The 22,054-nt window shown below is 34.9% G+C and overlaps 1 protein-coding gene across 1 annotated transcript in view; it reads right to left on the bottom strand.

Moving 5' to 3' along the window:
* Positions 1 to 22,054, bottom strand: part of LOC150105496 (uncharacterized) — a 280,173-nt gene that overhangs the window by 125,198 nt on the left and 132,921 nt on the right. The window contains exon 10 of the mRNA XM_090394206.1: positions 13,873 to 14,632. Coding sequence (XP_090250332.1) covers positions 13,873 to 14,632 — 760 coding nt within the window. The remainder of the gene's footprint in view (positions 1 to 13,872; positions 14,633 to 22,054) is intronic.

The raw sequence follows: 22,054 nt of genomic DNA, 5'->3' as shown, positions 1-22,054 counted from the left end.
CAACAGCCAGAAGTAAAATTCAAGCACCAAATGGTTCCAAGCATTGAAAATTCATACTCTTAAGACCCACTTGGGATGCTAGTAATTCACTTCCCCCTGGCCAAATATCTATCTCTTCTTGTGGCACTGCACATAGGAAAGAACAATTATTCATCAAAAATAGCTTGAGAATGAAGGAAATAATAATAGAATCATCAAGGCTTCTACTAAGCTTAGTTATTATTAACCTCTTCACATATATATTCAGAGAAAAAACTTTGGAGCTATTTCAGTGTCTGACAAGAAGATATATGATACTGTCATCCTATCAGATGCTGTACAGAAAATGCTTTTTTTAGTTCCAGAATAGATACTGGAAGCAAACCCAAGATCTAGCTATAGTTCTCCCCACCCATCTTCAGTTCTGGATAACTTATTCATTCAGTCCTTTCAAAATATAGCCATAGAAGGGTACCACCATAAACCGAAAATTTGCTATGGTATGTTGATATTTTCATTGTGTGGTCAGGTTTAAACAGTGAATTGGAAAAATTCAATAATTATTTCAACAGTCTATACCATAGTACAAAGTTTACCCCTAAACCTGTAAAAAGCAAGATATTACCTTTCCTTAACATTCTCCTAGAAGTCGGTGAAGATAAAATATTTTCTTATTCTGTTTCCTCCATGCTTCTTCTCACTACTACTCATTGTAGAAGGTAGGAATAATTAAAACTCTAAGGGATAGAGCATATAACATCTTCATCAATACAGAGATGAGAAATAAAGAACTTTGTTACCTCACCATACTCTCGTCCATAATGGATATGGGTGCAAGATGAGCACCAGGATTTTGCAACCCTCTTCCCCCAAGACACTGATAAATAAGCAAAACTTCAAAGATGGATCAACACTCTTCCTTACATCCATAATGTTATGGACAAAATTTCTTGGATTCTCTGAAGTCATGACATAAAAATGTAATTCATTCCCTTATGCAAAATAGACAGATTCTTGTAGCCTCTGAAATCTCCTCAGCCTCATCTTAAGAAGTCATATAATATAATATATAGCTCTAATATGGCTCCAGCCATGTTTTGTTTTCCATGAATTCTAATAAAGAGAACCGCACCCATCCAGTACTATGGGACAAGTCTAATAATATTTTCCGCTGTTATGATGAACTAGAAAGAAAGATAGTAGAATCTAAAGAAATCATCCTTAATCCCATACATCTCAACAGCAACCTAAGTTACAACCTTGTACACGAGATTTTGAGCGTACACATATGCCCAAAAATGAAATCAGAGGGAGAGAATGTTTTTAAACACAAACATCAATGTTGAAATGTATATGCTAACTTTTTGTGCTGTTTAGAGTTAGTTCCTTTATGGTTTTTGTTGGTTATTTCTATTTTTTTTTTTTTTTTTTTTGCACCTGAAGAAGTCTGTTAAAGATGAAACTAGCTGTGCCATTAAAATCTGCTTTTTATTTCTCATCTGGGTTTCCCAGTCATTTAATCCCAAAAAAAATCCAAGTAAATCAGTCATCTAACACACACACACACACACACACACACACACACACACACACACACACACACACACACACACACACACACACACACACACACGATTCACTGTTTGTGGGACATTATTTTGGTCAAATTGGCAAAATCTGCATGTCAAACATTTTCTTCTTCTTATTGTGCTATCTTCTATAGAAGGTCGGCGACCATCTTGGCGAACAAACTGCGCTCTTGTGCTAATCTGAGCAGTTGTGCACTGCTCTTTCCTGTCCACGTCTTGATGTTGTCAAACCATGATATTCTTTTTCTTCCTCTAGTTCCTTTGCCATCAATTCTTCCTACCAAAATAGTTTGTAGAAGTTGGTATTTGCTGTTTCTCATGATGTGTCCAAGATATGATGTTTTTTGTTTCTTGATTATTTGTACAAGATGTTTAGCTTTGCCAATGGATTTTAAGACATCTTCATTGGTAATTTTTTCTGTCCATGATATCTTTAGCCACATCTCAAAGGCTTCGATTTTCTTCATGGTTGTCGCCTTCAATGTCCATGTTTCAACTCCATAGAGCAGAATAGACCACACGTAGCATTTCAGCATTCGGCATCTGACTTCCATGTTTAGGTCTTTATTGCAGAATAGTGTTCTCATTTTCATGAAGGACTGCCGTGCAACTTCAATCCTTGTCTTTATATCTATTTCTGGATCCCACCGTTCATTAAGCCAGCAACCAAGATATTTATATCTTGACACTTGATCAATATTTTTCCCATTGAGTGTCAGTTTCATTGATGAGGCTGGATGTTTGCTGATGATCATGTATTTTGTCTTGTTGATGTTTATATTTATTCCCATTCTTTGGCTTTCTATGTATACTCTGTCAACGAGTTTTTGGAGATCCATAATGTTATCTGCAATTAGCACGGTGTCATCTGCATATCGTAGGTTGTTAACAATCTTTCCATTTATTGTGATTCCCTCTGGACATTCTTCCAATGCTTTTTTAAAGATTACCTCTGCATATATGTTGAACAGGAGTGGTGAGAGCACACATCCTTGTCTCACTCCTCTTTTGATGTTAATATCACTGGTGGTAATGTTGTCTAATTGAACGGAAGCTGACTGATTCCAATACAGATTTGTTATTAGTCTTATGTCTTGTTCGTCTAGCCTTATTTGTTGAAGGATTTCTATTAAGTTGGTGTGTCTGACTTTGTCGAATGCTTTTTCAAAATCTATGAAACACATAAAGACAGATTTCTGTTTTTCTATGCATTTTTGTATCAATATTTGGGTACAGAAAAGGGCCTCTTTAGTACCAAAACCATTCCGAAAGCCGAATTGTGTTTCACTTAGAGTTTCTTCACTTTTTCTATAAATGCGATTCTGAATTACTTTCAAAAATATTTTTAATGTTTGGCTCATTAGACTAATAAGTCTGAAGTCACCACAGGAATTCGCTTTGGGTTTCTTTGGGATAGTGATAAATGTAGATTTGAGCCAATCTGATGGAAATTCATCACTTTCATATATTTTATTAAATAGTTTTTCAAGAAGTTTGATGTTATCTGGTTCGATTAATTTTAAAAATTCTGTTTTCACACCATCTGGTCCACTGGCTTTTCCTGTTTTACTTGTTTGTATAGCATTCTCTATTTCGCATTTCATGATTGCTGGTCCTTGAATGTTATCTTTTATATTTATAGGCTTCTGTCTAGTATCATTGAAAAGTTCTGTTACATATTTTATCCAAATCTGTGCTTTATTCTCTTCTAGAACTATTTTTCCATTTTCGTCTCTTAGAGACACTATTTGCTTTTTCCTCAGTTTTCCAGAAATTTCGTTGATTTTCTTATACAGATTGAAATTATCATGTTGTTTCTGAAGCAGTTCAATTTCAGTACATAAATTTTTCATCCAATTTTCCTTGGCTTCTTTTATTTTTTTCTTGATGATGTTATGTGTTTCTGTATACCTGGCTAGGTCTTTGTTTTTATACATTCTTCTTGTATCAATAAGAGAAAGAATCTCATCTGTCATCCATTCCTGTTGTTTTATATTATTCACATAACCTACTTCTTCAATACTTGTAGTTACGCTGGCATTCTTTAAGCTATTCCAAAGAGATTCCACACTTTTATTTTCTTCTATGTTAAAATTCTCTGTTGTAATCGCAGGTTAAGCTGTGTCTTGGCATTTTTATTTATGTTCGGGTCTTTCAGTTTTTCTACATCCATTTTCTTTTTCTTCTTTTGTGATTTTTTTAGCTGATTTTAATCTAAGACGTACTTCTGCAACTATGGGATTGTGGTCTGATGAGATATCTGCTCCAGGATAAGTCTTTGCACTCTTTATACTACTGTGGAATCTTTTATTTATCAGTATATAATCAATTTGATTTCTGACAATATTATGTTGGTTATCTTGAGGTGATTTCCAAGTGTACAGTCTTCTGGGTGGAAGTTTAAACCAGGTATTTGCTATTGTTAGATCTTCTTCCTGACAGAAATGGACTAGGCGATCTCCTCTGTCATTTCTGGTGCCTAAGCCATGTTCGCCAACAATTTCTCCATCAGCCCCTCTTCCCACTTTTGCATTGAAGTCACCCATCACTATGTTTATATCATGTTTCTTTGTTAAGTTTTTAATCTCTTTTAGGTGTTCATAAAACTCTTCAACATCTTCTTCACTTTTGTCAGCCGTGGGTGCATAAGCTTGGATGATATTTATGTTAATGGGGTTTCCCTTAAGTTGTAACAGCATTATCCTTTCAGAAAATGGAATCCAATTTATTACTGATTTATTGATTTCTTCATCTACTATTACAGCTACACCATGTCGATGTTTGTTCTCATCATTGCCAGAGTAATACATTGTCATATTATCTTGTTGACACTTTCCAGATCCTGGCCATCTTGTCTCGCAAATTCCCAAAATCCGGATGCCCAGCCTCTTCATTTCTCTTGTGGCATTTCTTAATTTGCCAGCTTCATACAGAGTTCTGACATTCCAAGTTGCAATTTTAAGAGTGGACACCATTTTGAGCCCGGAGATTCTTCGCACCCCTGTCCCATTTAAGGGATGCCAGGAACTTGGGGCCAATTGTAAGGGTTTGCTCGCCATGGTGGTTGTTCTGGAGATAAGGTAGAGCAGTAGTTTCTCCATTTGCTTTCTGCTCCGCAGTATTACAGACGTACACAATATAATCATATTGCCATCTGCAAATCTCTGATCACAAGCTTTTCCGTCATCATTTGGCTTCAACCTTGTGTGAGTACTGACAATGCTGCTTCCCAATGTCAGGGGCGGTGACCTCAGTAGGTACTTATTTAATGGCGGCACTAGTCGCCATGTCACCGAGTTGTCATTGGGCTTTGTGAGGTTTTAAGTGAGACAGAGTTGCCACTTCTGCTCCCCCACACCCTGATAGCTCAGTCACTGTTGGTCCACAACTGCTTATTTGCCAGATTTCTCTGCTTATATCACAGCTAACCTCCATATCTGAAGGCTGTTCCCCGATCCGCCACCTGGGGACGCACCCGGTAGTAGTCAGCTCTGCCCCGGGTACATTTTAAAGATGTCAAAAAGTTTTAAAATGCAGATCTAGTTTTGCTTTTCACCAATGAGATATCTAGTACTTTGGCAACAAACAGAAATGCTGTATATTGACAGAAACAGAAATAACATAAATGTTATTTCAGAAAATTTAAAGAAGCTTCTGAAATGATATGCATTTTTACACAAAATAGTAAGAATTGAGGTACTATCCTGCACCAAGTTTGGTGCAGGATAGTACCTCATTAATCAAAAATCCTGCATCTGCAGATCTTGGCTATGATATGCATCATATTGTAGTATGTGACAATACCAGCTAATGCAACTGCTTCAAGAAGTCAGTGTATTCTTTTTTTTTTGTTTCTTACTGTGATATGTTTTAAATCTCTAGATTTTACTCTTATAACCACACTACTGAAAAAGTGCATCTATCAGCACATGAAATGGTATTAGTTTCTGAAGCACACTGCTGCCTGATAGTTACAAATCAACAAAATCACATGACTTCTGTGTTTGTTGCATGATTAACATTACTGGAAGTGATTTTGTTGGTTGGTTTCCATTATCTTTATGAAGGTGTTTGTTGTTGGTTTTTGGAATTGCATTTTTAATTTGGTTGTCATCATGTTGAGTATTTTAGGACGATCATGTATAGACCCAGCCTTTTGCCTAAAATTAATAGTAGAGAAAAGAAGAGAATATAATTTGGAAACACATATTACATTTATTGACTTTGAAAAAGCATTTGACAAAGTTAAAAGAAACATATTATTTAACATATTAAAAGAAAGACAAATACCAAATAATATCCTAAAAGCTATCACAAGCATATATGAAAATAATCAAATACAAATAAGATTAAATCATGAGCTATCATATACAAGAGATAAACCAAGGGGTCTGACAGGGATGTCCCCCTCTCAGCAACTCTTTTTAATATCTACTTAAATGAAATAATAATAAAATGGAGTAAAAATTTACACCAAGGAATTAAACTTTCACCTACAGTTAACTTAAACATTCTCCTTTTTGCAGACGACCAAATAATAATTACAAATTCTGAAGATAACTTGCAGAAAGCTATTTTAAATCTAAATGAGATATCCAAAGATTATGGTATGATAATATCAACAGAAAAATCAAAAACTATGGCCTTTAAAGGACAAGATCCAGCAAGAACTAAAATAGTAATAGATAACAAGATCTTAGAACAGGTGAATTCATTTAACTACCTAGGATGTATGATCACATATGAAAATGAAAAAGATATAAACGTAAAAATTGCAAAATATTTAAAAATAACAGGTGTAATTAACTCTATATTTAAACCAAACCTAGTTCAAAAACAAACCAGGCTAAAAGTATACAATACATTAGCCTTACTGGTCTTAATGTATGGAAGCAAAATCTGGACAATAAAACAAAAAGACAAACAAAGATTAACAACAGCAGAAATGAAGTTTATGAGAAAAACTGCAAAGTATACCCTATTTGATCACAAAAGAAATGAAGATATTATGAAAGAATTAAACCAAGAACCAGTAATAGAAAAAATTAAAAAATATAAACATAAATGGATGGAACATGTTCAAAGAATAAAAACAGAAAGATTACCAAAGCAAGCCTTAAAGTATAAGCCATTAGGAAAAAGAAAACCAGGACGTCCTCTTAAATGATTCAATGATGACTTCTAAGGCCAGAACAGGCCATGCTAGGCCTAAACCCTTGATACGTATGATGATGACTGTTTGTACTGGTGTTTATGTTAATATGGTTGTCATCATGTTGAGTGTTTTAGTGTTTGCAATGCTCATATGTTGTTTTGTATTATCCAGTTTGTGTGAGCATTTTAGTGTCTGTAGTGCTCACATATTGGTCTGTATCTATTTTTTTTTATGTGGATGGTTTTGTTTTAAAAAGGTGATGTTATATCATTTTGTTTATTTTCTGTAAGATGGGAATTTTTTTATATTCATTAGCAAATGGGGTTTGGTAATTTTCAAGGTGAATGTAATGTTACTGGTCCCCTTCCATCCCCGATTTTCTTTGTGTTCTATTTGTGGTACTAGTTTTGAGGTTATTTTTTTTTGTCTTCGTTAAGCTTTGTAAGATTTTGTTTGTTTTCATTTTCTAATTGTGACTTTGTGAATTTTTAGCATGATATTGTGCTTTTTTATTGGCTTCTGGTGATAGTGTTCATGTGAGTTTTGTGGAAGATTTTGTTTCTAAGTGGGTGATATCTTTGTTTCGCTGGATTCGAAAGTGAGATTGGGTTTCCAGTGCCAGAGAGCAGCAGTGTTTGGTTCATGGTACTAGAGTACTTGTATTGGCAGAGGATCTTGAAATATATTTGGAAATGGGCCTTGTTAGGGAAAATGTGAAGGGTGTTGACAAGATGGTGAAGGTTGTCTGCTATTCTGGTAGGAAGATGAACTATTTGTGTTAGGTCACTGCTAATAGCAAAATACCTCTGCATCCCTGCCAGCTTCATCAGTGTAACTGAAGAAGGGGAAGCCAATTTGAGTTATGAACATTGAAGTTACCAAGATTTTGACTGCATAAAATTGACTTTAGAGATAGACAGCTGAAGAGGTCAGAGTGATTATCTGAATACGGAGAGCAATAGAAACAGCAAATGAATGTAATAAAGAAATTTTGACCTAAAGCATAAATGGAGGTGGGAGGAAGAATGGGATAAAAGTTTTGCAATTAATGCTAGTTCTGATTTATACATTTATCAGAAGTAACATTAATTGTGTTTTTATTTTTCATTTTTGTATGAGATTTTTTATAATCTGTAAAACTATGTTTCATAGAGATGTAATTCATTATGTGTGTGTGGGGGGAGGGGAGGGGAGGAGGGAAATTAAATAAGTAATAGGGGGTATGTAATGGGAAGTGAAAGACACAAAAATAGCACCTGCAGAGAGGGAAAACAACTCAGCTTCCTGTTCAAAATGTAGTGGCCTATACTTTGTCTCCCTCTCGTTGTGAACTGGTAGAGTAAGTGGTGGAAAGATTTAGTGCCAGCTGATTGGGAAGCCTCTGAAACCATTTTAGTGATATATCCTACACTGGCATGTCCTTGAGAGTACCTGAACTGCACATGAGAAGAGGTGGAGAAACTGAAACCAGAGCCCTTGACCCAAATGTAATTGCAAGTCACTGAAGACCTCTAGTAAATAAAGCAGTGGTGGTATTTTCACAGTGATAAAAACATCTACTACCTAGAGGTCTAGTTGGCACCTATAAACTATACGGCAGGACAGTGGGGAAGACTTGACTGTGAGAGGCAATATATTGTGCATTGCTATCTCTTTAATAGTCCTCTATATATAGAGAAGTTTCTTTGTCTTTAATAGGCTTCTATTTTTCATTCCATGAAATTCCTCTGAAAACTATTCCCAAAGCCACAAATACTTCACAGTCCACATATAATAACAACAAAAATAGAGATTGCAGTTGAAAATTTACAACCAATCAGAAGCTACCTAGAAAGGGGGTGCATGTGGTGAAGTTTATCCTACTAAATATTCCACTGAAAATGACTGATCTGAAATGGATATGACCCAGTAATAATAATCTCTAATCCTATTCCATTTTTTTAAATATATAAATATATATTAGCCCTACATATGAAAGATCCCAAGACCATGGCATCACATGACAGTACCATATGTGGGCAAATGGTTAGAAAGAAGAAAGAAATTTGTCTATGTGTTTCTTGAAGATGTGAGGGTAATAATCACTGAAAAAAACACACACACACAAAAAAAAAAAAAAAAAAAAAAAAAAAAAAAAAAAAAAAACGGAGAAACTGTTCTAAAATGCAGGGAATGAAGATAGACGATGAAAAATTGGTTCAATGAGTTTAGAGTTTAACTGCACATGGGTGTTAACCCATGCTGCTTGTATTTGTACATGATAACAGAAAGTGGAGGAATAGTAGGAACCACTTCTGTGGAACAGTACCCATGGAAATACATACTGCAGCAACAGATTGTCTATGGGAAAGAAACTGAAGATGTTCGGTGAGGGAGAGGGGTCATCAATTAAGCAAACCACTTACTTCTGAATACAGACAAGCCTTCTGAGGTCTAAGATGCACCACCCCAAATGTGAGAACAGTATTCTGAGGCAGAGTGGATTTGAGCTTTGTAAAGTATCAGTAAGTACTATTTGGAACAAAAAAAAAAAAAAAAAAAAAAAGGCATTTTGGAGGCTAAAGAGACTGTGGATATAATGTGCTTATTAGGATAAGTTAGAGGTGAAAGTTAACCCAAGAAGAGAAAACTGATCCTGATTGACAAGCAGGATATTGTCAAAACCAAGAGAGAAGGTAGGCATGGTGTTTCTTCCTGGAAATAAGAAAGGACTGTGTTGTGGTGGCATTAAAGTACACTAGGTTATCCTCATCCCTGAGTAGGGCAATGAGATCAGTGTTTAAGACACTGGTTAAAGATCATCTTGAAGCTTGAACTACCTGAGCACTACAAGATTTTTGAAAATGCAAAACAGGAGTGGAGAGTACCATCATATCATCAGCAAAGTATGAATAGGTTACTGGATGTCAGAAAAAAGATAACTGATGTAAAGAGAAGTTCAGTGCATTTGGTCCTTACAGAGCCCACTTTAGATTTTTTGGCTTGGACTACTTTAGCACAACTGTTAGAACAAGATTTAGATAAGGGTGAATTTGAGTGGAGTGGGGAATAAAAGCACTCATCCTAGTGAGAATAATTTCTTATTAGATTAGAGTAAGTATCACAAGAGCAGAAGCAGTCATCAGACCATGAAGACATAGCGTAGAAATCCCGAAGGTCATCCTAATTGGCAATGCCACAGGACACGAGGCTGAGAATAATTGTGAGAAGGACAATCTGTAGAAAAGAAGATATGGACAAGGTTATGGTCAGACTTGTCAAGAGGAGAACTAACATCAACAAGTGTATTTATTTAGAGTGAAAGCTGATTAAGAAAAGGTCAAGGGTGTTGGGAGAATGATGAAAATTATCTTGAATTCTGCTGGGTTAGTAAACATTGACCACATAGTCATCTCTAGATCTTCTTCACACATATTCCTTTCTTAACTCTGTTACCAGGTTTCACATGTTTACATGTCAACATTTATATGGATTTGAAGTGATCGTTGAAATCACATTTGGATACTGCTGAAATATCATGAATATGAAGGATAAATTAAATGATATATTTCATCCATATAACCACCTGGATGGGAAAATAAGTCATCTATATCAACCTAATATCATGTCATTATCATCACTAAATTTGATTCTTCATTAATTATACTTTATTTATGATTTTTTTCTCTTGATTTTATCAAATTATTTCTAACATTACATTCATCCCCATCTTAAAGATAAGTTCTTAATTACATTTTCTCATTCTTTTGTTATCATCTTGTCATATTAATGGATTTATTATCAAACTTAAAATATGATCCATCATCATTTTAAGTTTGTATCAGCATAGTATTCAACACAAAATACGAGGCTAATCTTCTTGAATGGCAGTCAGTCTCAAGTACAGTAATGTGGGCAAATATGAGAATGGGGAACTGGACAATCAGACTTATTTGTGCCTATGGTCCCACAGAAGGTTCTACTAAGGTAGAAGTGGAGGAATTTTTTGAGGCTTTACAGAAAGCAACTGACACAATGAAAAAGGAAAAGTTGGTCCTTGTTGGGGATCTAAATAGCAGAGTAGGAAATGATTGTGAGACATACAAAAATATTTTAGGAAAATTTGGAGAAAAGAGCAAAGCTAATAATAATGGCAAATATCTGTTGGATTTCTGCTCAGGACATGGACTGGTTATTACTAACACCATGTTCCAACATAAAAATGTGCACAAATTCACATGGAGAGAAGAGGCTAGGAATAAGAAAAGTCTCATTGACTATGTTATTGTTGATAGTGATGTTTTCTCCCTGATGCAGGACACCAGAGTGTACAGAGGATTTGAAAAATTGGAAGTAATCACTATTTAGTCTTGAACAGGATAAAATTGAATTTCATGTTGAAAAGAATAACATGTAAGAAAGTTTTAAGCGAATAAAAGTTGAGCATCTCTCGGATGTGAACTGTAGACTAAAATACACAAAGATTATTGAAGAAAAAATGAAAGAGTTTGAAAACAGGAACCAAACCTTGGAGATTCAGTGGTAAACTCTCAAGAAAACATTGAATGATTCTGCCAGAGAGGCATGTGGTGAGGTTGTCTGCAAGGATAAAAAAATCAGAACTCCCTGGTGGACACAGGAAGTTAAAGAGGCAGTGAAGGAAAAGAAGAAAGCATATCAAAAGTTCCTGTCAAATAAGTCAGCTTGTGCTCTTAGAGAATATAGAGACAAATGCAAGAATGCTAAACACTGTGTAAAACTAGCTAAACAAAAGTCATGGGAGGACTTTGGTATGAACATAGAAAATAAATATCAAGAAAGTGGCAAATATTCCTGAGGTTGTTGAAGAAGCTTAGAAATGGAGGAAAGAGTGCTGTAAAAGGAGTTAGAGATGATAAAGGTGAAATGAAAACGGAGAAAAAGATATCCTTAAGGTATGGAGTAATTACTTTGAAAGGCTGTTAAATGAAACAAGCAGTGATAACAGTGCAGTGGTAAAAAACACTGACCAGGCATGCAGTCAGGAATAAATATCCATACTTTGAAGTAGAAAAAGCCATGAAAGGCTTGAAATGTGGAAAGGCAGCAGGAGTAGATGATATTCGACCAAAAATGCTGAAGTATGGTGGTATAAGAGTCTTACAGTGGCTGCACTGCATAGTTCAGAAAGCTTGGACAGAGGGACGAATTCCCGATGATTGGAGTAGAGCTCTCATAGTACCAATATATAAAAAGGGAAATAAAACTGAATGTGAGAATTACAGAGGTATTTCCCTACTGAGTGTTCCTGGCAAAATCTATGCAAGTATACTTGAGAAACGATTGACAATAATTGTGGAAGAAAAGCTTGGTGAAGAACAAGCTGGTTTCAGGCCAAATAGAGGCTGTGAGGATCAGGTCTTCACTTTACGACAAATAGCGGAGAAAGCATGGGAATATAACAAAGATATGTATTTAAGTTTTGTCGATTTGGAAAAGGCATATGATAAGGTGCCAAGAGAGAAGCTATTCAATACACCACAGTTATATGTGTCAATGGGGCATTATATCAAGCAATACTTAGTCTTTATTTGAGTTGTATGTCAGCAGTTAGAATTGAAGGAAGTACAGGAAGATGGTTTAATGTTAAATCTGGTGTGAGACAAGGATGTACATTATCCCCTCTGTTATTCATTATCTATATGGATCACATTATGAAGGAAAGTGGTATTAAACATGATATCAAAATTGGAGATGTTAATGTCAGCTCTTTGCTTTATGCGGATGATGTTATACTTCTAAATAAATCCGCTACAAGTCTGCAAGATTCTCTGACTAAATTGAATAACTGTTTTAATAAACATGGTATGAAGGTCAGTAATAAAAAGACAATGAAAATAGGCAGAATCATTGAAAATATCAACTGTGTTGTGAATGGAGAACCTGTGGAACAAGTAAAACATTTCAGCTACTTAGGCATGATTTTTACTGAAAATGGTAAATTAAATATAGAAATAGACAACAGAATCAGCAAAGCTGGTATGGTGGGAAGTCAACTGAATAAATTCATATGGAATAAGAGAGAAATTAGTCAGAACACTAAATTAGCTGTATACAAGAAAGTGTTCAAACCAGTTTTAACTTATGGATCTGAGAGCTGGGTCAGAAGTAAAACACATGACGAAGACTAGAGACCACAGATATGAGAGTCCGGAAAAAGATTAGAGGCATGAACAGATGGCATCAATGGCAATATCATATTAAAAACAAGGATATTAGGAAGGAACCTGACATTGTCAGCATTCAGGAATGCATTAGCAGAGCTAATCTCAGGTGCTACGGTCACTTAAACAGAATAGACGAAGAAAGATTAGCAAAACAAGTGTTCTCTGCCAGGTTTGCAGCAAAACGACCAAGATATAGGTTGATTGATATGGTACAAAGTGCCTTAGACGACAGAAATATAAGATCTGATAATGTTGGAGTCTTGACAAGTAACAGACTGATTTGGAGGAAAATTGTAGATAGGAAGTCAGTAATGATGTAATTTTTTTCATGTAGTACTATCATATCCTGTACACCCCTTGAGGGTACATGGCAGGAATTGATGATGATGATGAGATATTTAAATGGATTTCAAAACTGAAAAGTATCCATTACAATAAATACAACATAGTGTCTGATTTGCAGACAACAATCCACTTTAGAATTTAATATATATCAAATATTCCAATATATAAAAATAATAAGATTTTACTATATGTAGCAAGAAATTAATTTTCAGAATGGATATTAATAACAAAATTTCTGCATAAATGTGTTAATGCAGAAATGCAAATGTATATTCATGTTTATTACATAACCATGAATATATATTTGCATTTTTGCAAATATATATTCATGTTTATTAAATTAAAAATTTTAAAAAAATAATTAAATTAAATTAAATTTATCAAATTAAAAGTACACACACACACACATATATATATATATGTGTGTGTGTGTACTTTTAATTAACAAAGATAAACAGAAGTTGGCTGCAAGAAAAATATTTTCCTTCACTATTTATGATTATATGACTATTTTCAACTCCTAGTTTGTTATACCACAATAGAAGATAATATAAACAGATCATTGCATGAAATATTGCAATACATGAGATTTGTGCATATATAGAATATCAATACTCACCGGTTTGAACAGCATGAGATAAAAGAATGTGTTTGGTCAGTCGCTCTTTTCCATGAACATATACAGAACAAACAGAACACTGAAGATGTGGCCCAGGTTGATCTTGCATGTGGCGTTGTTTTACATGATTACGAAGACGGCTAGGTCGGGAGGAACAATATGTACAAAAGCGACACACATATGTCTGCATTCGGTGAGCTGATTTCATATGCTGATGATGTGCTGCAAAGTCTAAAGAAGCATTTGAACAGACACTACAATAAAAAAAGTTCCCTATTTCTGTTACAGCTGATTCAGGAACCAATCGCACAGTTTTATTGTGAGCATTAGGGTAATGGTCTCTGACTTCTGAAAGAGTCTTCAAAGTAATGTCGCAGAATCTACAAGCAGAATTCAATGCAGTATCTTCTGTTACATCAGCAGGAACACATACAAAAACAATATTCTCACTAAATTCAGCCTTGCTTGTGTATACAGCAAGCTCGTGAATAACATGATAATGCTTTTCGAGGTCAATAGGAAATCGAAGTGTGTATTTACTGCGACAAAAGAGGCACTGTAATGATGGATCATAAGAAGAATATATCTGACGAAATAAGAACATGCCCATCAGTTTTTCTGTATTCTCTGCTTCACTAAGAGGTAATTCACTTTCTACCAACTGAACCGTGTTTGGCAACATAAGAATGTTATTATCATCTGTAGCATCATTTGTACACTCTTCAAGAGGAGGACGTGTATCACCTCTCCGTCTGATACCCTACAATAAAAAAAAAAAAAAAAAAGACATGAGTCACCATTTCAAATGAAGCCTGACATTCAAATGATATTCAACCTAGTTTTTTACTTCCAGATGTTATATTACTTTTAATTAGTTACTACAAAACTTTGGTATGAAAAACAAGCTATGATTTGTCTGTTTTAGATTTATGGACAAAGCAGTTATGAGGCCGGTGTATTATGTCTAACTGCATGTGTTCTTCTGGCCAGTTTGTATGTTTTATAGAATGATTCCCATATGAGACCAGCTAAATCATCTTTAAATGAAGAACCATGATCATGATTCTTCATGTCCTAGACAGAATTCAAATCCAGGTCTTTCCAACCAAAGGGCATTATTGATAATAACTGGGCTAGTAGGCTCAACAAAGCAAGAAAACAGGATAAAAAAAATATAACTTCATTTGAGGAAGTGAACCTAGAGAGTAGATTACACATTTTAGCTTTTTAGGTAGATATCAGCTGAATAAATTCATTATTATTATACGGGCACCTCCACAGAGTCCAAAGACTCATCGTGGGAGATCCAATCTATCCACACAATTTATCATACCTCTCCTTGAACCATTAACAGAAAAAGCACTCACAACTGACTCTGGCAAACCATTCCATTCATTTACCATTCTCCAAGCAAAAATCTAGTCCTCACACCCCTTACTGACCACATCTTTATTCAACTTCCAGGTATGCCCCCTTGTTCTGGTCCCCTCACCAAATGCTGAAACATTTCCCCTATCCTATAAAATCAAAATCAAAACATTTAAGCAACTTAAATGTTTCTATCATACCCCCCCCCTCTTTTTCTCCTATCAATCAACTTCTGCAATCCGCACACACACACCATCTTGGTCACTCACCTCTGAATCCTCTCCATCACTTCCACATCCCCCAAGAAACCCAGAGGAACAGACTTGTGTACAGTAATCCAGGTGTGGTTGTACCAAGGCCTTATAAAGAGGAATTACAATTTCCTTATTTCTACTTGTTAATGTGTTCTTCACTAGCCAAGTAATGTTATGTGCTACCTTAGCAACATATCCTCTAAACTTTAACTCTCTGTCTATCACCACCTGTAAATCTGTAGCTTCATCTATTTCCTGGAGTACAGTGACATCAATGTCATAAATGGCTTGTAATCTATTTATCCCAAAGTGCATAACTTTACATTTCTCCACTTTAAACTGACACCCATTATCTCTTGCCAATACTGATATCCTATTTAAATCGTCCTGCAAACTCTCCACATCGCCTTGATTAACTATTGTAAAAATATTTATGTAGCTCCAAAAAAGTCTAAATATTTTTACATAAAGTTTACCAAGGTCAAGCCCAGTAAGAACTGTAACTTGTACATAGATGTTTGTTTAAATGTAAATAATCCCAATGGGAATTGTATATGCTCTCTGCCAAATAAGGGAATATTCTAGAAGGTGTAGCATTAAGGCAATACCTTGCCACTAGTAAACAGTATATTTTTAGCTCTTTGTAAAGACGTCAAATTTTGTGTGTGTTCTACATGGAAACGCTCAAGGTCAGTGTTGGTGGACCGACAAAAGCTTCAAACGAATAGGATTTAGGGAGTGTTGGAGAAAAACAAAGGAAGAGTCAGTCTGAGAAAAGGATCAAGGGATTTCACCGAAATATTCGGGGATCACATATCTCCGTGCAAGGATTCGCAAGTGACCGAATAAAAGGCATTGGCGAAAAGATCGCAATATCGGTTCCAGAAATTCTCATCGGTGATCCAGAGGTCGTCGGTCAGTCGTCAGCAGTTATCCGTCAGAGATCAGGAATGCGACTTCAGAAGAAATCATGCCAGTAATCTAAAAGAAAGATGACGGGAGCCGATCCACCAGGCAAAGCTGATAATTGATGACGAATTGACGAGTCTTTACCGGGAGCTGTTAACCAGAGGGAAGAAGTTGCTCCGTTAGTCCAACGCGCATGCAAGTATTCCACAAGCCAATAATCTTCGTCTGAAGTGCGGCGAGTACAGCATCCCAAGAAGCATCAATAAATCTATCGCCGGCGTAAAGAGGGAAAGAAAACCTGACACGGAACAGAACTCAAGTGCGAAGCCAGATCCATAGAGGGTAGTCGCCACCAAAGTGAGTGTATCTGTTTTTCCAATTTTTCATTGAGTTTTAGGAGAACTTTTATTAGTGGACTGTAAAGTGGAGGCCGACATAAATAGGCATAATTAATAGTGGAAGATTAGAAAGTAAATAATTGTCAGGAATTTGTATGTGTAATAAGTCAGAGTGTAACTGTTTGCCAATTGGGAAAAAATTTGCCTATAGAATATTCCCAGCATAGAAAGGAAGGAGCAATTGTGTGTAAAAGATATTGTCTATGTGTTCGATGAATAAGCATTAACAATTAAGTAATAAGTACCATTGCTCAGTATAGATGATTTATGTTATATTAAGAAAATTAGTTAAATATGCGATATGATTTGTGTGAGTAAAATGCAGGAACTTAACTAATTTATTTATGCAGATTTGAATCCAGATGTTTTTTTTCTATTTTATTGAAAATGCAGTGTAAATTTGTCTTATGTGAATTAAATTTTGTTTAAATATTAAATAAGTGTCGCCTGATTCTTAATTATTTGATGCACTGTTCCAAAAAAATATTAGAGCCTATTAGCGGGAACCCAGGAGAAAGAATAGTAAAGGACAGATAGTAGACCACGACTGCAGAGATATTAATTAATTGGGGGTAATTTGAAGGTAAAAAATGGAAAACTACTGGATGCATGTTATACTTCTTGTTAATAGAAAACAAACATCAGTGGCGCAGCTTTTAAACAAATAAATTTTTTGGTGTTCGAAGAATAAGACGGCAAGTGCGGAAGGCAGTTTAGCATAAGGAGATATTAAAGATATACCAAAGAGAGATAAGGAAGAATAGTTAGAAGTACATAACAAAAGTTGTGTCAAACATATAAATACATACAGAGATATAAAGAGATAAGATAGAGACATAGGATAAAGAGAATATAAAGTATATAATAAAAAAAAATAAGATATATAAAGAATAATAAATATAATAGACCCCCCCGTTTATGCTATTACTCTACCTAATTTCACATCATCAGCAAACAACTGAGTATTGTCTTTCAGGTTATTTCCTATATCATTTATGTATAAATTAAACAGCACTGAACCTTGTGGCATACAAGTCACCTAATCACTAGTCACCTGCTTTCACCTCGATTCTGTACCTCCATATACCAGTTTTTGATATCGGTCCAGCAGCCACCCTCTTATCCACTTAATCAGTGTCATATCCATCCCCATTTATTATAATTTGCAAAGCAGTGTTTTATGTGGTATTCTATCAAATGCCTTTGCAAAATCCAGCAAAATCATTGTGTATCCATTTCCTTTATCCAAGTCAGCTGTTACTCTATTATAAAAAGTTAGTAAATTACTAAGGCACGACCGACCTTTCACAAAGCCATGTTGACCCTCATACAGTATCATATTTTTATCTACCCATTCTTGAATTCTATTTTTTACCAATTTTTCTAATACTTTTATCACCATGCCTGAGATGCCGATTCATCTATAATTTGCTACTGTAGTCTTAGAACCTCCCCTATGCAAAGGAATAATTCTGCCCTCTTTCCACTCCCTAGGAACTCTTCCAGAGCTGAGACTTAAATTAAACAGCTCAGTCAAAAGCAATGCCAGTTCTCTTGCACATTCTCGCAAAACCATAGTTGATATTCATCCCACAGGCTGTATTTACATTGAGATTCTGCAATATCGTAAGGATCTCCAATTCATCCCCCTCTGTTCCCACATTAGTGTCTGTCACATAGGTTAAAGCAGTAACCTCACTAGGAATATATATGATGAAAATTAGCTCAACAGCATTCAAACTGATTTTAACATATGGATCTGAAAGTTGTTCAGGAATAGAAGCCTTGATTATAGACTGAACAACAAAACCATATTAAAAATAAAGCTATCATAATAGAACTTGACATTATTAATATTAAAGAATGTGTAAACAGAGGTAATCTAAAATGAGATCATAAAACAGAACAGGAGCAGACAGATTAGTAAAACAAGTGTTTGAAACAAAACCTGCAGAAAGAGGAAGGTTGATATAGAAGGGTTGTTGCAATTAGGAGTACTTTTAAAGTACTCCTAAAATAAAAGTAATGATTTGAATCAGATCTAGACAATTTAGATAAAAGTCTCTGATCAGGAACTAGTCTTTAACTATTCACTGAGTCAGACTGCCGAAATATCTGAAACACGCCCTTATGGATGTAGACAAGAACAAGATAAGCTATTGAAAGGAAATAATATCATGTAATGGGACACTTCAGAGAGCAACATACAGTCTATATGTCTATTTTGCTACTGGTCTATAGGTCAGCAAAAGAACTCATGGAAGCATAGGAAGATAATTAATAATTAACACGTAAGTCTACAGTAATAACTTTAAGTAATAAATAAGGTACAGATATTTCATACTAAAACTAATAGTATATCTTCAGTGTTACAAACAGATAGGAATGGAATACAAGTAACGAACATTCGGTGGATCACCTATTAAAATACAATGTTGTCGCGAGCTAGGAAATGAAAGAAATTAATAAATAATTAATATCTAAGATAATTGGTTTTATTTTGTTCATATCTCATGTGTTGAATCCTTTCTCTTACCAGCACCTATGAAGTGCGTAGATAAATTTTTTTCGCTAATATAGAGTTGATATGACCTCTGATTATGAGGAACTTTGCAATGATTGAGAATTCCCTGCAACATTTAAGGAACGTTAGGTGGTTCAAAAGTTTGGCCTTTCTGCATTTTTCTCATTCCATGCACCGAACTTTATGTTTCATTAAACTAAGCATATTTTGTCGTTTATATAATTCAAATACAAACTTATTTATTAATTACTGACCACTTACGAAAAAACAGTCAGTAATTAATAAATAACTTTATAATTGGTTTTTTCAATGATTACATAAAATAAAAGTCTCCCAGATCTTCGAGAGAGAGAGAGAGAGAGAGAGAGAGAGAGAGAGAGGCAATCATTTCGATTTAAATTCGGTCGGTGTAAAATAGTTTCACAACTTTCTTTAAAGAGGCGTTCATATTTGAACTTGCATCTATGAAGGAGAATAGCTGTATCCCACTGGATATTATGGGTAGTGTTAACACTGTGTTGTGCTAGACCAGACTTCTGAGGTTTGATGTAATCAATATAATATTGATGTTCTTTAATTCTTTTTTCCACAAAACGGCCAGTTTGTCCAAAATAAGAAACATCACATTCGCATGGTATTTGGTAAATGCCAATCAAAGATAGAGATGACAGTTAATCTTTTGTAGAAGGCAATAAGGAAGAAACTTTGTTGATAGGAATATATGTGGGAATCAATTGGTACTTTTTTTAAAAATTCTACCTATAGGTTCTGAGATTCCTGGAATGTAGGGGATTGGAACTCTGCGGACTGTCGAAGAAACCTTAGGTATTGGAATATAAGATTCAATTATCTGTTGAATTTGATTAGGATGGTAATTATTAGATTCCATTAGCTTTTTAATGATGGAAAGTTCTTGTTGTAAGATTTCTGGAGAAGAGCAAACTTTATGTGCCCTAATTAGAGATTTAAGAATGCCAAAATTTTGAGATGTGTGGTGAGCAGACTTTTTATGAATGTATCTGCCAGTAAATGTGGGCTTTCGAAAGACGCTTGTAGATAAGGTACCAGAAGAAGTTCAAGTAAGCAGGATGTCCAAAAATGGTAAAATACCAGAATTTTCCTTTTCCATGGTGAATTGGATACGAGGGTGAAGACTATTTATCTGTTGTAGAAAGGTGGAAAGCTCATCTTCAGTATGTGACCAAATGGCAAAAACATCATCAACATAACGATACCAAAGAGATGGTTGAGGGTGATTGGATGAAAATAGTCTCTTCGAATTGTTTCAAAAAATAGTTAGCAAAAGGGCTACCCATGGCAGTGCCTTTAACTTGTTTTTCCAACTAAAATAACCTGAATGGATAACAAATTTGAAATTTTTTGCAATATCGTGAGGGTAATCTTCATATAATAATTTGAATGTGTCATTAGTCATTAACCATACTGAAGATGAGCTTTCCACCTTTCTACAACAGATATATAGCCTTGTCTTCACCCTGTATCCATTTCACCATGGAAAAAGAAAATTCTGGTACTTTACCATTTTTGGACATTCTGCTTACTTGAACTTCTTCTGGTACCTTATCTACAAGCGTCTTTCGAAAGCCCATATTTACTCGCAAATACATTCGTTAAAAGTCTGCTCATCACACATCTCAAAAATTTGGCATTCTTAAATCTCTAATTAACAGGGCACATAAAGTTTGCTCTTCTCCAGAAATCTTACAACAAGAACTTTCCATCATTAAAAAGTTAATGGATCTAATAATTACCACCCTAATCGAATCCAACAGATAATTGAATCTTATGTTCCAATACCTAAGGTTTCTTCAACAGTCCACAGAGTTCCTATTCCGTACATTCCAGGAATCTCAGAACCTATAGGTAGAATTCTGAAAAAGTATCAATTGATTCCGACATATATTCCTATCAACAAAATTTCTTCTTTATTACCTTCTACAAAGGATAAACTGTCTTCTCTATCTTTGGCTGGCGTGTACCAAATACCATTTGAATGCGATGTTTCTTATTTTGGACAAACTAGCTGTTCTGTGGAAAAAAGAATTAAAGAACATCAATATTATATTGATTACAACAAATCTCAGAAGTCTGGTCTAGCACAACACAGTATTAAAACTACCCATAATATTCAGTTGGATAAAGCTATTCTCCTTCATAGATGCAGGTTAAATATGAATGCCTCTTTAAAGAAAATTGTGAAGCTATTTTACACCGACCGAATTTAAATCGAAATGATTGCCTCTCTCTCTCTTGAAGATCTGGGAGACTTTTATTTTATGTAATCATTGAAAAAACTAATTATCTTAAACATTAATTATTTATTAATTTCTTTCATTTCCTAGCTCGTGACAACATTGTATTGACATTACTTATTCTCTTAAATAAATCCACTACAAGTTTTCTGAAGTCTTCAACTAAACTGAATAACTCCTATAACAAATTTGATATTAAAATTACCAATGAAATATGATAAAACAGGCAGGAACATCGAAAAGATTGACTGCATGTTCAATGGAAAATCTATTGAATAAGTAAAATGTTTAAGTAACTATTTAGCTAAAATTTTTAGTCAAGAGTGCAAATTATATACGGGGCCACTAATGGCAAGGGATGAGCAATATACAGACACTCCCAGTTAAGACAACCTTGCCTACCTGGTGAGGTCTGTTTCCAGAAAAGGGCTCTGGTGAAACCATGAAGTATTCCTG

This window comes from Typopeltis vanoorti, chromosome 6 (genome assembly GCF_054136105.1).
Source record: "Typopeltis vanoorti isolate ZY-2024b chromosome 6, IOZ_Tvanoo_1.0, whole genome shotgun sequence".
Lineage (NCBI taxonomy): Eukaryota > Metazoa > Arthropoda > Arachnida > Uropygi > Thelyphonidae > Typopeltis > Typopeltis vanoorti.
This window is presented reverse-complemented; position numbering and strand designations above follow the sequence as displayed.